Raw genomic sequence first — 14,046 nt, 5'->3', positions numbered from 1 at the left:
TCCCATCATTGGAAACCATTTTAAGTCATGCGTAGCTGCGATTGCTTGAGAGCCCAGCAGAAAAAGCAATGAAAAGCGAAAACTGGAGTGACTACCCTTTACGGTTGTACCGATTCAACCTAGAAATAGAAACATACTTCGCTAAAGTCAACGCCCATTTCTTACATCAGCCTCAGTGGGGCTTGCACCCCGCCAAAGCTCACTCCGTCAGCTAAACATAACACACTTTCCTGCAATGCCCCCCGGAGTATTCGCCTACAATAAATGAATATAAGAACGCAGTGAAATAGGTAATCCTTCGTTAACAGCAAACAAGGCTAGCATCTAAGTATTTCTAGCTTATCGCTGCATTTCGTCTTGTGCTGACAGCAGTGCTCCGGTGACTGATGACCCTTTTCCTTACGTTTTCTGTTCATTTCATACTATGATTCTGTTCAACTGGCGTAGCGAATTTCAGAAAAACTAGTCCATTATTTTGGACGTGTGTTTGCTGTCTCTTGTCATAAGTGGTTAAAACGCGAAGTTACTTACCGCTAGTTCCGTGATTCGAACCTGACCTCTCACTATCGGTTTCCTCTTTCTAAGTTGAAACAAATTGGCTGTATCTTGGTTCTTGTGCTTTCCTTCAGTGATATGGCTATTAGACACCTCAGGAATGCTAGCCGCTTGTTAGTTGAGAGGCACAGTAGTTTCATTGTCCGTGAGATTACACGGCCCATATTGAGAGAGGACAGGAATCTATCAGTTATCACCGCGCCGGTTTACATAGTGGGGTCAACAAGTAAGTTCATTTTCGCATGCAGAAGCCGTTTCGGTTGTAAAGGTGAGGCGACGGATTAATCACTGAGCCTGACTGGCCATGACTGTCCCAAGTGGGTTCCGGGAACTCGCGGCAAGAAAACCCCTTTTAACTGCGGCTGAATATATGGCAGTGGCACAAACGAAGTTACTTTGGATTGCCTCGTCGAACAACCATTTCGGAAAGGCTCAATAGGCTCAATAGGCTGCTGATCTTACAACGTGCACAAAACGCAAAGACAATCACATCAATATACGTGCGCAGGATAAGCACCGTGATCCAACGGGCTTCACCCATAGCTAGTGTTGCTTGTGGTAGGAGATGCTTTGCTGAATTTTTAGCATGGTGCAGCCAATACTTGACTAAATGTTATTTGCAAATAGATAAGTTGGACAAAGGTTAGCTAATAGAGGAATCGACAGAATAACCCCAACAATTGAATGTAGATACTTAGTGGGCCAATAGGAAAAGTAAGGTGTAGGTGGATCATCCTACTTGTTGGGTTGAGTAAGCAAAAACAGAGGCCTTTTTGAATATCCAGTCCAGGGGCACTCGTAGCGTTCTACATGGGAAATGGTGAAAACCGCGTCACCGTTCATGAATAATTTGGAAGAATGTTATTATGGCAGAACCACTAGCAACAGGCATCTACAACGTTATCCTTATCCCATCATTGGAAACCATTTTAAGTCATGCGTAGCTGCGATTGCTTGAGAGCCCAGCAGAAAAAGCAATGAAAAGCGAAAACTGGAGTGACTACCCTTTACGGTTGTACCGATTCAACCTAGAAATAGAAACATACTTCGCTAAAGTCAACGCCCATTTCTTACATCAGCCTCAGTGGGGCTTGCACCCCGCCAAAGCTCACTCCGTCAGCTAAACATAACACACTTTCCTGCAATGCCCCCCGGAGTATTCGCCTACAATAAATGAATATAAGAACGCAGTGAAATAGGTAATCCTTCGTTAACAGCAAACAAGGCTAGCATCTAAGTATTTCTAGCTTATCGCTGCATTTCGTCTTGTGCTGACAGCAGTGCTCCGGTGACTGATGACCCTTTTCCTTACGTTTTCTGTTCATTTCATACTATGATTCTGTTCAACTGGCGTAGCGAATTTCAGAAAAACTAGTCCATTATTTTGGACGTGTGTTTGCTGTCTCTTGTCATAAGTGGTTAAAACGCGAAGTTACTTACCGCTAGTTCCGTGATTCGAACCTGACCTCTCACTATCGGTTTCCTCTTTCTAAGTTGAAACAAATTGGCTGTATCTTGGTTCTTGTGCTTTTCTTCAGTGATATGGCTATTAGACACCTCAGGAATGCTAGCCGCTTGTTAATACAACTCAAACTCCAAGTAGTTTTTTTTGTTGATGAACTTCATCCATCTGATAGGTCCTGAAACTCACCAGATCTTGCTGTTCTTGCCGCATTCCGTTCTCTTCCGAAGCTTTGCACTTCCTGTCGGTGTCCATTGCAATCGTTCTGTGCCTTGTATCTAAACGAATCTGTAATCGGCACTGCCATACCCAGTCTGATAGCACTTCCGAAACTATTTCCTTCGTACCCTTGAATATCCCCTCTAGATCACCCGTCCCCTCACTTGCAAGTATTAAAAATCTGTTTACTTCACCCCAGAGGCCTCTTGAGTGAAATCGACTAAGCCCTCTGAACCACTGTTTTGGACTAAACCATCACAGTTTTGCTCCTCCGCTTGTTCAGCGATTCTGCTCACGTTGCTCGTTTGATCGTATGCGTTCGCACTACCTCTCCCCATAAATATATTTTACACCCGACTTCCCAATCAGTGGCACTAGTGAGTTTATCCAACTACAGTGCAAAACTTTCTTAGACAAATCTTTCCGGTTGCCTTAATTTTGAGCGTTACCATCTCTCCTCTTTTACTTTTCGTTACTCTAGCCATTTACCAAACCCCTCAAGGTCACTCAGGACTAGCAATTTTTCTCAACTATAAATAAAGTCAACCAGGTTCATCGTTGAACTGGTTGAACCCCAATTGTTCTGTTTTTTTCTACAAACTATAATTAATTATCACGTGCTAAGCCTGTCTCTTTGGTCTAAGCTTCCCTGCGTCGTATCGTTGTCCACCACGTGCACAAAAGATGGTTGATCATGACTCACTTGCTACGCTCCTTCCAAGTTAGGGAATAAAATAACAATTATTATTATTTTCAGGCGTAGGCATGGCAGATGGACAAAATCTATGGGTGTAAAAGACTGTCGTTTACGGGTGGGTTCGACCATACTGCACAGTTGAGGTCGTGTAATCAGCGGTGTGTAGAGCGACAGCCCGGAAGTTTCGATAAGTAGCCAAGATAAGCAATAACACTGCCAGTTGTCATGATGACGGGTATTGGATGCCCTTATTTTCAGGGAATCTCGTAACAATATAACCCGTATGTTTCAAAGGAAAAGACCTTTCACCGAGACGGTGATAATTTACATTTAGATATCTGAATGCCACGCATTATGTCCTGACTATTTGAGCATGACTGCGAATGAGACCGATTTACAATGATGCGTATTCGTATATGTACTCCACAATGAATAAAGTAATGTTAGTTGACTATAATGCACACAAGGCGGGCTTCACCACAGACTGTCAAGATTGGTCAAGAGTGATTGAAGGAGCTCGTTTAATTCGTAACTTACGATGAGTATAGCGGATCAAAACGTTATTCAAGTATCAACCTGATTGTGGTTATCTTAGAAATTTCTTAAATCGTAGATATTGTTCAGTGAATATCGTGGAAGTTAAAAGTGCCAGAATTTGCTGGTTTATCTCACAAACTAGTGATCGCATGCGAATTGTCGGCAGCCGATGACCTTAACAGGTCGTTCATTTAAACAAGAAACAACCAGTATATCTAGCACCGAAATGCGCAGCCGGAATAGAATTCTCAGTTTCAAAAATTTCTTGGTTTTGTAAAAATTAATTTGGCTCTAATTCCACTGATCTTTTATTCAATAAAAATCCCTATCCAGGATGCGGAACCTCTTCTAAAACCTCTCTATGTAGGAGAACAGCCTTTCTTTAAAATTTTTATCTCTTTTCTGCGTATGATCAAACCCAAAACCATTATAATCTGCACTTCTCTTCAGGAACTTGTTTTAAATAATCACCCTTCGTATTCCATGGAGCGCACAATCAATTTTTACAGCGCGATGCAGTGGCTTCAGACATGGAATCAGATATGCTTGTTGAGAAGTTGGCCCCTAACCACAACGGGGCCCACTTGTCGCGTGATACTCTTAGCTGCAAAACATTTATGGGTGAAGCTGAACTTTTCCGCTAAAGTCTTGCATTCTGTTACGCATGTGCTCAAACCAAAAACCATTCTAGCCTAGGCTCACATTTTTCCAGCCCGCCTAATTTCATTTTCCATTGAAACAATTATACCTCGGGCCGAAAAGTCTGATGGAATAATTTGGCAGCATCGCTGAACCCCCCTGATGCCTGAACGGGGCTCAGAAGTTTAGACTGGCACTCTGAAATCAATTTCCTGATTGTTTCGGTCCACTACGACACATCACATCCTTCGAAAATTCCGTTCCGTTGTGTGAATGCTGAGCGTCAACCAAAACGCACAGCTGTGATGTAATACGCAGTGCTTCATGATAGTTTTGCGGACACGAAAGCTGCACAACATGACACATCAGGTGAACACGACTGTGGCCGCTCTAATTTGCGCTGCCATTTTGTCCATCACAAAGTTTCCACTTATAATTTTCACCCACTGTAGAAGTGAAGCAGTTTATGCACCGTGGTAAACCGTTGGCCTTCCAAAAATGCATGCAGAATCGGACGCCAAGTACCCGTGCCATCTCTGATAGGATTTTATCTACATGCTACACGCTAATTGCTGCAAAGAGACTCGCGCGAATCCGTTGATATCTTATCATAGACAATTGCTACATCTAAGAAGCCGTATGCATCCATCTCGAGAAACATTTCTGGCTGTAGTTACCTTTCCTTTGCTGCAACACAAGCCTCAGCCCAAACTCGCGAGGCTTTGTCAGGAGGAAGAGCATTTCATCCACCACTGTAAATCCAAATATCCCTCAATTATTCAGTGGAACCGGTCAACAACTTCAAGGTAGTAGTATACATCCTGAGCGGTAATAACTTTATCGAATTTATTAAACAAAAATTGCAACGCTGAACAGAGCGGCGTTTCGTATTTGAGCGTGACTGTGCAGGTGCTAAAGTTTTCTGCGGTTGGGCATGGTCGTGCGACACCTTGAACAAATTTTGCATGTGATTGTGATAATAAGCGACAACTGCACAGTGATCACGTATCTGCTCAGACATGAGTGATGACTGTGTGATATTTGTGCGTGCTGCTGGCAAAAAGCAACAAGGCTGTTTAACACTGCGGGCGTGTGCAGTGCGGATACAGGAGGCGACCGCCAAAGTTAACTCGATGCCAATTTACAAGGATTCCGTGTCATTTTACGCACCTTTCATTCTGAGGACTTGCAAATGCCGCCATGTTGTGACAGGCGTGTCGTTTGCAGTACACCGGAAACCCGCAGGGATACCGATCAATAGTTACATAGTCTTCTGCTGCAAAACCGTACATAATTACTTCCAAAGTGGTGTTAAAAACAGTCCAAAACTACCTTCAGGATTGTCTGTACCGAGCATTACAGTGGACAGAAAAAACATGAACTGTGAAAGGCTTCGAAATTCACGATTTTAGTCCAAAAATTCACTTACTATCGTTTGTTCCGCCTGCAATAACTTCTAAGGCTTGCAGTGTTCGACAAAAGCCGGTCAAAATATGAAAACACACGACATTCCCTAATACGTCTTAACTAGACTTATTCCCGCGGCTGCGAAGTTGAAATCACTTGATCTCCACTGTCTGCCTTCTTCCACAGGCGCCTTTAAGTTAAATAGGTTTAAATCAGGAACCGAAGTCTGGTACATAGTCCCTCAAAATAGGTCCTTGGTACCGAAAAACATTATTATCAGCAAAAATTACGGGGGATTTCTTTGCCCACGGAAGTATTCTTCCGTTCCAGATAAATGATCCTGGAGAAGACGGTTGAACAAAATTTCGAGGCGAATTAACGATAATGCAGCAAACCATTTCGGAGACTTTTAGGGCCAACTTTTAGCTAGCACCAAACCAATTCAGTCTTGCAACCGATTTGAGGGCCAAAAGGCGAGCAATAGCCCCCCGCCCACCACTGATGATACCCACCCCGCGCAACCTTTGTCGTTACCAGGAAAAATAAGTGGATCAGTTTGCAAGTGCTCTAATTTTTTCTCTATTATAATTGGATTTCGGCGAATGTGAATTTGTCAACATTAACGGAAAAGATAAGTTTGTCACTTCCAAACTTTCAACTGGCAGCAATAATAACGGGGCTCGCAGAAACTGTGGAGCATGGCTTCCTTCTCTCTGACGAGAGATGGTTCATTATTCACTTGAAAAATTTCATTTTTGGATTCTCATCGTTTTGTTTCGATGAAGCACTCTGGAGACTAGGAATACGGTGGGAGTACGGCACAAATTATAAGTAGTTCGTGTGCAGTTCAAAGTTTCGAGTAACATGGGGTGCTCATTAGCCGCAGAATACTCTTGGTGGCAAGATCTTTAAAAGTGGAGTGAAACATTTTGCACCAAAATGTTGCATTTTGTTGCGCATGTACTCAAACAGAAAGCCGTCTTAGTCCACATTTATGTTTATACAGCTTATATATTTAATTATCCAATGCAGCAATCATACCTCTGGCGGTACTCTGGTGGAGTGGGTTCCCAGCATCGCCGAGACCACGGAATGCCTAAACGAGGCTTGGAAGTTTGAAGTGGTATTCTGAATTCAATTGCTAAACCGTTTTGTTCATTAGGGATACTTCAAAACCCTCGAAAATTCAATTCCGTTTTGCGAATACTGAGCGCCGTGGAATGCTGGTGAACGATTTCGGAGATCCGCGAAATAGATTGCTTAGTATTTTTCCTTGGGGTGGCGGAGAGCACGATACTGATCACGTAGTCGCAGGTATATTGTTCAAATGAACACCAAAGTTGGCGTATTCCACGGGTTTCTCAAATGGTTTCGCATGTAAAATCTGGAACCACCTCTTCCGTTCCTTCGGCTTGATAGCACGGATTCCCGGATTGATATACAGGATCGAGGCTTTTGCCCAAATTTCCCGAGTTGGTTTTGTTGTTATCGTTCAGCGGCTGACGTCCACCTGAAAGGCACAAGTGAAAAAAATGGTGTATCACTGCTCTTTATGTTCTCAGCGCGGGGTCGTGTGCTTGCCAGTGCAAGGATTTGCATAAATAAATGTCTACTAGTGCTTTAAAATGGGTTCTAGAAGGAGCATGGACAACCGTCGGAGGAAGGCCATTCCACGCAGCTACTACCCGAAATGGTAAAAAAGTTTGCCTGATGAATGTGTGCGCTCTAAGCCTGAAAATTTTCTTGTTGTGTACCTGCCGTGTGTTTGCTGGGTCAACGGTGGAAACCCTGTGAGCCGAGCTCTGTTCAAACAGGGCATAAGTAAAAATTACGTCCCATCGGGTGCGACGATACTCCAGAGGAAAGGGATCAAGCACCGGGAGACGGGTATCGTAGTCCACGGATTTGAGGCCGGCAACCATTTTCGCAGCGGCTCGCTGGACACGTCCAATGAGGGTGACGGCTTTCGTGCGCTCTGAGTAGACAGTTTGGTTGGCCTATTCCAGGAGCGGTCTGACACAGGCCCCGTAGAGTATTTGGAAGTCAATGCGAGTAATACGGAAAAGGTGCGTCGGATCATCCTTAAAATGGCGAATGCCTTTAGGGCAGATTTCTCATGGTGCAGTGGGGACGAAACTTTTTAGGAAACCCAGATATCCAAATCCTTTTTGGCGTCTATCCTTATGTTGTCATCTGATCCTTTCTTACGATGCATGACAAAGGCATTCGCTGAGTCTCCTTCAAATGATAATTGGACGCAATTTTCGCCATTTAGAGGAAGGTGCCAGTCCAACAACCACTGCTTTACAGGCTCTACATCCATTTGGAGAACACTGGCACTGAAACTCCAGGATTTCAAGTCGTCCGCAAAAATAGACACGGACTTGTTGGTATGGATTAGAAGCACCAGTGGTCCCTGAACGGTGCCTTGAGGAACTCCAATGACAACCGGCGCCGGAGAAGGGTAAGCCGAGCCTATTCTCACTCGGAATGATCTGTCTGATAGAAAAGCCTTGATCCATTATAGAGTTTTTCCTTGAATCCCGTAAGACTGGAGTTTGTGGAGCAGCGGGACGTGTGGGACCCTATCAAATGCTTTTGAGAAGTTGGATAATATGGCATTCGATATGAGTACCTCGTCCCTGGCTTGGGTTAAGCTGTCCATAAACACGAGCATGTTTGTCACAGAAGAACTCTTTAAGAGGAATACATCTTGAGCTAATGATATCAGACTGCTGGAAGTAAGGTCGTCTAGGATAGTTGGCCTCAGAGTACGTTCAGTCACCTTGCACGGCACGCTAGTGTGGCTTATAGGCCTGTAGCTGCCAGGCGATAATCGGTTACCAGTTTTGTAGATTGGCACCGCCTTTCAAGTGGAGGGAAGGCAGCCTTCGTCAAGCAACTGACGAAACGCCAGGCATAATGATTTGTAACTGTAGACCACGTTTCCTCTAGTACCCTCGGATGGACCACGTCGAGCTCCAACGCGCAAAATGTGTTCATCTTGTGCAAGAGTTGACGAGTGTCTTTCACCGTGAAGGCGAAGTGGGTTAGAGGCTGTTCGTAGTTACGCCTTGATAAGAGTGGATGTGACGAGGACTTTGGGGCTGAATACAGACCTGATAGTGTTCCCTGTAGACATCCGATACCAATTGTGGATTTCACTTGTGGATTTCCTGTCCTTGCCTTTGAATGAGAATGCGGATGAATTTTTCTGCAGCGACGTCCCATATTTCCAAACAGTACATTTTTGTTTTACCTGAGAGGTCTAGAATGGTGGCTTGTATTCGTATGTTCCATCGGCAGATTTCTGATTTACAGCGGTTCCGCACTTCACAAAATGCCACCTCAGTTTCTGTGTCTCCTGTAGTCATTTTTTTGAAAAAAAAGTTGATATTTCGTTTTCAGAAGACATCGAATCTTTTTAGACAGTATGAGACTCATCCGACTGCGGACTGTTTTTGGGACGAACATCACGTCAAGCTCGTGAACTTCCTGGACAATGGTCCTATATAATACGTCCACTGGAGCTGGTCCCAGTGTAACTTGTTTGAGAAAGGTGCGCCTTCATGAGAAGTCTGCACGGCAGAAGTCTCGAAACCATGTTTGAGGTTCGGGATTTCTGGCCCAATAGCAGATGAAATCGAAGGTCAGCACACAGTGGTCGCTATGACCCAGTGTTTTCCGATCAACGAAGTGTCTTTCGACAGTGATGACCGAATCCAGGAGAGATGGTAGTTGGCTTGTGCGGTATCTCGTGGGTGCAGCGACTTGCTGAGCCCAAGCGCCCTGTTGAACGACTTCAGTCAGTGCCGCTGAAAATATGTCCTCTGGAGAAAACGCGTTCGAGCTACATCCAGGAGGACTTTGGAGCGCTGAAGCCACCTACCAAAGGTGAATGAAAATATGTCCTCTGGAGAAAACGCGTTCGAGCTACATCCAGGAGGACTTTGGAGCGCTGAAGCCACCTACCAGCAGAAGGTGAATGAAGTGGTAGTTAGAGGAGGTTTGCTCAAGAGTTTGTATAACGAATTAATAATTTTCAGGGGGAATCTAGGGGTTACGGCAGACCACACCATGAAAAAGAGAACCAAACACGCGCAGCGGGGTTTACAATGCATCATAAAAAGGTGCAGGAGTGCTATCAGAGAGGACGATCGGGATTGGTAGGGCCGCATGTAAGTACAGAAAAACCCCTCCATCCCTCCCTCGTTTTGAGTCAGCTCCGAAATTAGAGCAACCATCTATCGAGTTCCCCGCGCCAGATATCCGAGCCAGGTCACTTTGAGTGCGATTATAGACGGTTTTTCAGGGCGAGCTGAATGTTTATATCAAGAAGGTCAGATTCCTGAAATCAACTTCTAAACGCCCGGAACCTACTGCTCCACCAAATGCTCAACTGGAAAGCCGACAAGCATCCAGGCCAGTCAATCATTCGATCAATTCAGTGAAACCTGATGAGTGTTCTCTGAGCCACAGAAGCACGACCGAATGTGATCAGCATTCAGGCTTTTTCACAGTGGCACGATCGATGTTGATGGGTGATCACTAACGCCTATCAGACAGCCTGGATCAATGTCAGAAAGTACCCTTTAAATAGCGTGGGACCGTTGTAACTTTTGCACTCGCTCTCGAACTCGCACGCACTCACCCGCTTGTTCGGAATATAGCTGTTGTGTTCCCTTCTGTGAGTCTTTTCTCTCCGACACTAGGCACTGGAGCGGGTCAGCAGCAGATACCACGGGCCGACGAAACAGCAGATATAACAGTTTAATACCGCAGAGTTTGTTGAAAAGGCTGAGGCAGTTGGTGGACAAGTATTTCAATACTGCCTTTGCTGCCTTTGAGGGTGAAGATCCGAAAGTTGAATGACCAGGGCGGTAAGCAGACCTTATGGTTGTGGCCATGTTTGGTTCCAAGGCTCCAAAGGAGCCTCTGGGTGCGACATCCTCTACTTCCTATCTTGGTGGTTTCTGAAGAAGCTTTCGCTCGCAATGTTTTTTCGCCCTGTGGGAGCCCGGTTTGCTCGGGCCTTTCAGCTTTGGGGGAAAATTGTTTTTTCCCTTGGGCAAAAACTTCTATCATTGCTGTTTGTAGCTCTTTTAGCACCGCCATTTTCGCGACCAGATTTGCTGTCGATCAAAGATATGCGGCAAACCTTCACTTTTCTAGATTCTTGGGTGTTTTGGCGCGGTTTGACCGGAGAAGTGTCTCCGTGAGGCCCTGAGCACTGTGCGGCGGCACCAAGAAGTAATGCCTTTGGTGGCGCTCCTAAGAGGCTCATTTTTGCGTGGGATTGCATCTTGAAGCTAGCCAGCAGTCTTCCAATCTGGCGAATCTTATAGGGCTTCTTTGGCTTCAGTCGTCTTCATTCGTGTCTTTGTGGACACACGATCCTCCGGCAATCAGCGTACGAGGGGGTTTCCTGTTGGCTGTACTCACGTTTATGGCGTTGACTGTCAAAGATTTGGGCGACGGTTGTGCCCACAATCAGAGAGGCCGCTTTTGATTTATTGGAGCTGAAGGTTGGCTTGGCTGCTTGTACCCGCACATCTGACTAAGTCCAGCTCAACAGCTGTGACTTTGTTGAGGAGTTCATGGCTGCGCCTTTGTAGTCTGTTACGGAGGTAAGCGTTGATAGCTCGTCGTACTTGGGCTCTGCTCGCACGTGAGGTTTCCCTCCTCCAGAGCATCACTGCTGTTACCGGACGAGGAGTCTGTGGTGGTCGAATAGAAACTGCTGCCCGGAGACACGGCCGGTTGCGTCGACATGTTTTCGGGAGCTATGACCACAATCGGCCTGACCATGAGTTTGGGGTCAGCTGAGCTGGCATCAAGCGGAAGCCTGTTCCGCGCCTCCACCCTTGATCTAATTTGACACAGCTTTTGCGCTTCTAGATGGCAATCCTCAGATAGGCGCCTGATCATTAGGTAGGCCCTTCGAATGCTGTCCAAGATCTTTTGTACGGCAGATGGGGAGGAAAAAGTGACTAGAAGCATGTTCACTTACTTCTCTTCTGGCGTAACCATTCTGCGTGAGGCGATTAGTGATCAATCTCAGTGAGGAGCCTACTAAACAACGACTTTTCCGGCTTTGTTGGCATGACTTTCCCGGAGATGGACCCCCAGGTTATCAATTTACTCTCCCTTAAGCACCTATCCACTAGAGACGCTGCGGCAGTCTTTATTGCCTCGTCAAAGAGCTGTACGACTTTCCTCGCAGCCAGCGGACCCGGGATGGATAACGCGAGGTACTCGTTCAGCGAGGAAAGTTCTTCATCACCTATCGTTCAGGTTGCTGCATTCATTGTGTTTGAATCCTCCAGTACTTTAGAATGTAGCTCCAGTTTCGCGTCAAGTATCCCGATCGAAGCGGAACACTCACATTGGTCTTACTGATCCAGCGATGTAGATTGGGTTTCGTTTTTTCTTCCTTCTTGACTGCGGTATGCATTGTACCCTTAATGTAGAGGCAGTTGGCGCAGACAAACGGGTCAGGAGTGTTAGCTAATCGGTTCTTTTGGTCATCCTGCAAACCCGTGCATTGAAATGCCAGCATTTGAAATGCCACCAGGCCTTGCAGGTGTGGCATTGCATATCGCGTTTAACGTTCGTCGGGCAGCCATTTCGCGTAAATCTGTTGTGGTCTATCGATGGATGCAGAGGGCAATTGGTATGAATCAATGTCATGGTAAGGACTGAATAGAAAATATGTAGTGAGCGGAAAATAACTGGGGTTATCTCTTAACTGTTATGTTAGGGTGATAAAATTCAACAATGACTTGTGTGTACGCCGTGAATAGATTGAAAAGCGAAAAAACTTTCACAAATTTGCACGAGGGGAAAACAGAACCGATTTCGAACGCACCGCGCTTCGGAGACATTTGATCACGGGTCTAGTGATTTCAAGACTGCGCAAAAATAATTAATTGCGGAGAAAATCTCATATTCGTAATGGTAACCCCTCTGCATACAGCGACTAGAGTGTCTCTTTGCAGACTTTTTAGTTCCTTGACCAAATCGCCCAAAAACCGTTACTCATGGCGGTTTAGACACCAAAAAGGCTGCAATCCTGAAGAGCTAAGTTTTTTAATCCCGGGTGTTGTTTGGCAAAGTCTTGACCACAAACGCGTGTTGTGGTTTTTGAAAGACTGGATGGCAACATTTAGCCACAAACAAAGGTGGGTCTGTTGCTTTAGAATGTCCATATTTTGAAGGAAGTACTCGGGCCTAATCATCAGTCACATGTCTACAAAAAGCTCGCCCTTAAAGATTCTTTGATGAAACAACGAACTGTGGACTTCAGAAGCGTCTAAGAAACCTTCGAGAGAATCGGGAGGAATGGTCTTAATCCTCGAGGGAGTAGTCTTATTCCTAAGAGTGGAAATCCAGCCTCTATGTAACACTACCGAAAAATCAACCTTTTATTCTGACTAGGGTAGCTGAGTGAATCAAATTCAAAGGTAAAAATTATCTTAGTTATTTTGAATAGAAGTAAACTATCCGAGCAAATACATTCATTGCATACTGATTTGGTTTCCACGAGAGACCAAAATGAATCCCATCCAAATTTCTGGTTTATGATATTCATCATCAGAATGTACTGCACAAAGGCCGTCCCGCGTTTTAGTTGGTATCAGCTAAGTTCCAGGTAAGTTGGAGTGGGTGGAGTTGGCAAATTTCGTACAATCTGGGTTCACTTAGAACATAAGCCTGACGGGAGCTCAAGGATTGTGTGTGCCTGACGGGCCCCGAGAAGGACGAAATCGGTCGTGAGCGCACTAGGGATTCTCAGCAACTTCGTGAGTGGTTTCCTTCTTGAAGACAAACCATTGTTGGAAATCAAAATTAGTATAAGTGTGTAGCGGACTAGGACATTATCAGCGTGTTCGGACTGATTAACAAGCAAAGTAACCAATACGAAATCACAAAATCACAATAAGAAAAGAATGAGTAGTCGAATGAGGACTCACAAGTGCGTAGATCCAATAGTCCACCACACCGATCCAAATGCAGTGACCGGCTGTGGAAGAAATATTCACTCGTAGAAATTTCCCACGTATGATTCACGTGTGAGTGATATATTTCCACGATAGGAGAGTTATTCACGGCTGGAAATTGTCACGGGAATTTATTGTGACGTTCAACAGTTGACGCAAACACAGAGATCTAGTCCCACTGGGTCAGCAGTCAACAAACAGTCTAACGGAGCGTAAATACACTCGTTCCGCAAGAAGTCAGCAAGTCGCGGCGGAAAATTGTGTATTCGTAACACTAAAACAAACGTCATGATAAAATATGTACGACAGTTACAAAGTGTAGTTTAAGTTCAGGAAAAAATTGTAAATATGTGACAACGGGTTACGGACACTGCAAGTGTGCGTCTCCCGATTTGACCGTTCCATGTGGCGCATATTTGTTTCCAACTGGAAAATTCGCTTCTGCAGAACCGAAGGCATGAAAGTCGTGGGTAATGCTGAAAACTCGACAGTAAATTTGACCACATTGGGAGGAGAATAAATATACTTCC

At 45.1% G+C, this 14,046-nt stretch overlaps 2 protein-coding genes across 2 annotated transcripts in view; one reads left to right on the top strand and one right to left on the bottom strand.

Annotated features, from left to right (window-relative positions):
* Positions 1-2,272, bottom strand: part of T265_06668 (hypothetical protein) — a gene marked incomplete at both ends in the record, with an annotated part of 6,059 nt that extends 3,787 nt beyond the window's left edge. The window contains one exon of the mRNA XM_009171993.1: positions 2,207-2,272. Coding sequence (XP_009170257.1) covers positions 2,207-2,272 — 66 coding nt within the window. The remainder of the gene's footprint in view (positions 1-2,206) is intronic.
* T265_06667 (hypothetical protein) overlaps positions 1-4,114 on the top strand; it is a gene marked incomplete at both ends in the record, with an annotated part of 14,103 nt that extends 9,989 nt beyond the window's left edge. The window contains one exon of the mRNA XM_009171992.1: positions 3,980-4,114. Within this exon, the coding sequence (XP_009170256.1) occupies positions 3,980-4,114 (135 nt within the window). The remainder of the gene's footprint in view (positions 1-3,979) is intronic.
* Positions 4,115-14,046: the final 9,932 nt, after the last annotated feature.

Source organism: Opisthorchis viverrini (genome assembly GCF_000715545.1).
Source record: "Opisthorchis viverrini unplaced genomic scaffold opera_v5_141, whole genome shotgun sequence".
NCBI lineage: Eukaryota > Metazoa > Platyhelminthes > Trematoda > Opisthorchiida > Opisthorchiidae > Opisthorchis > Opisthorchis viverrini.
The sequence above is the reverse complement of the archived record's forward strand: the minus strand, read 5'-3'. Positions and strand labels throughout refer to the sequence as shown.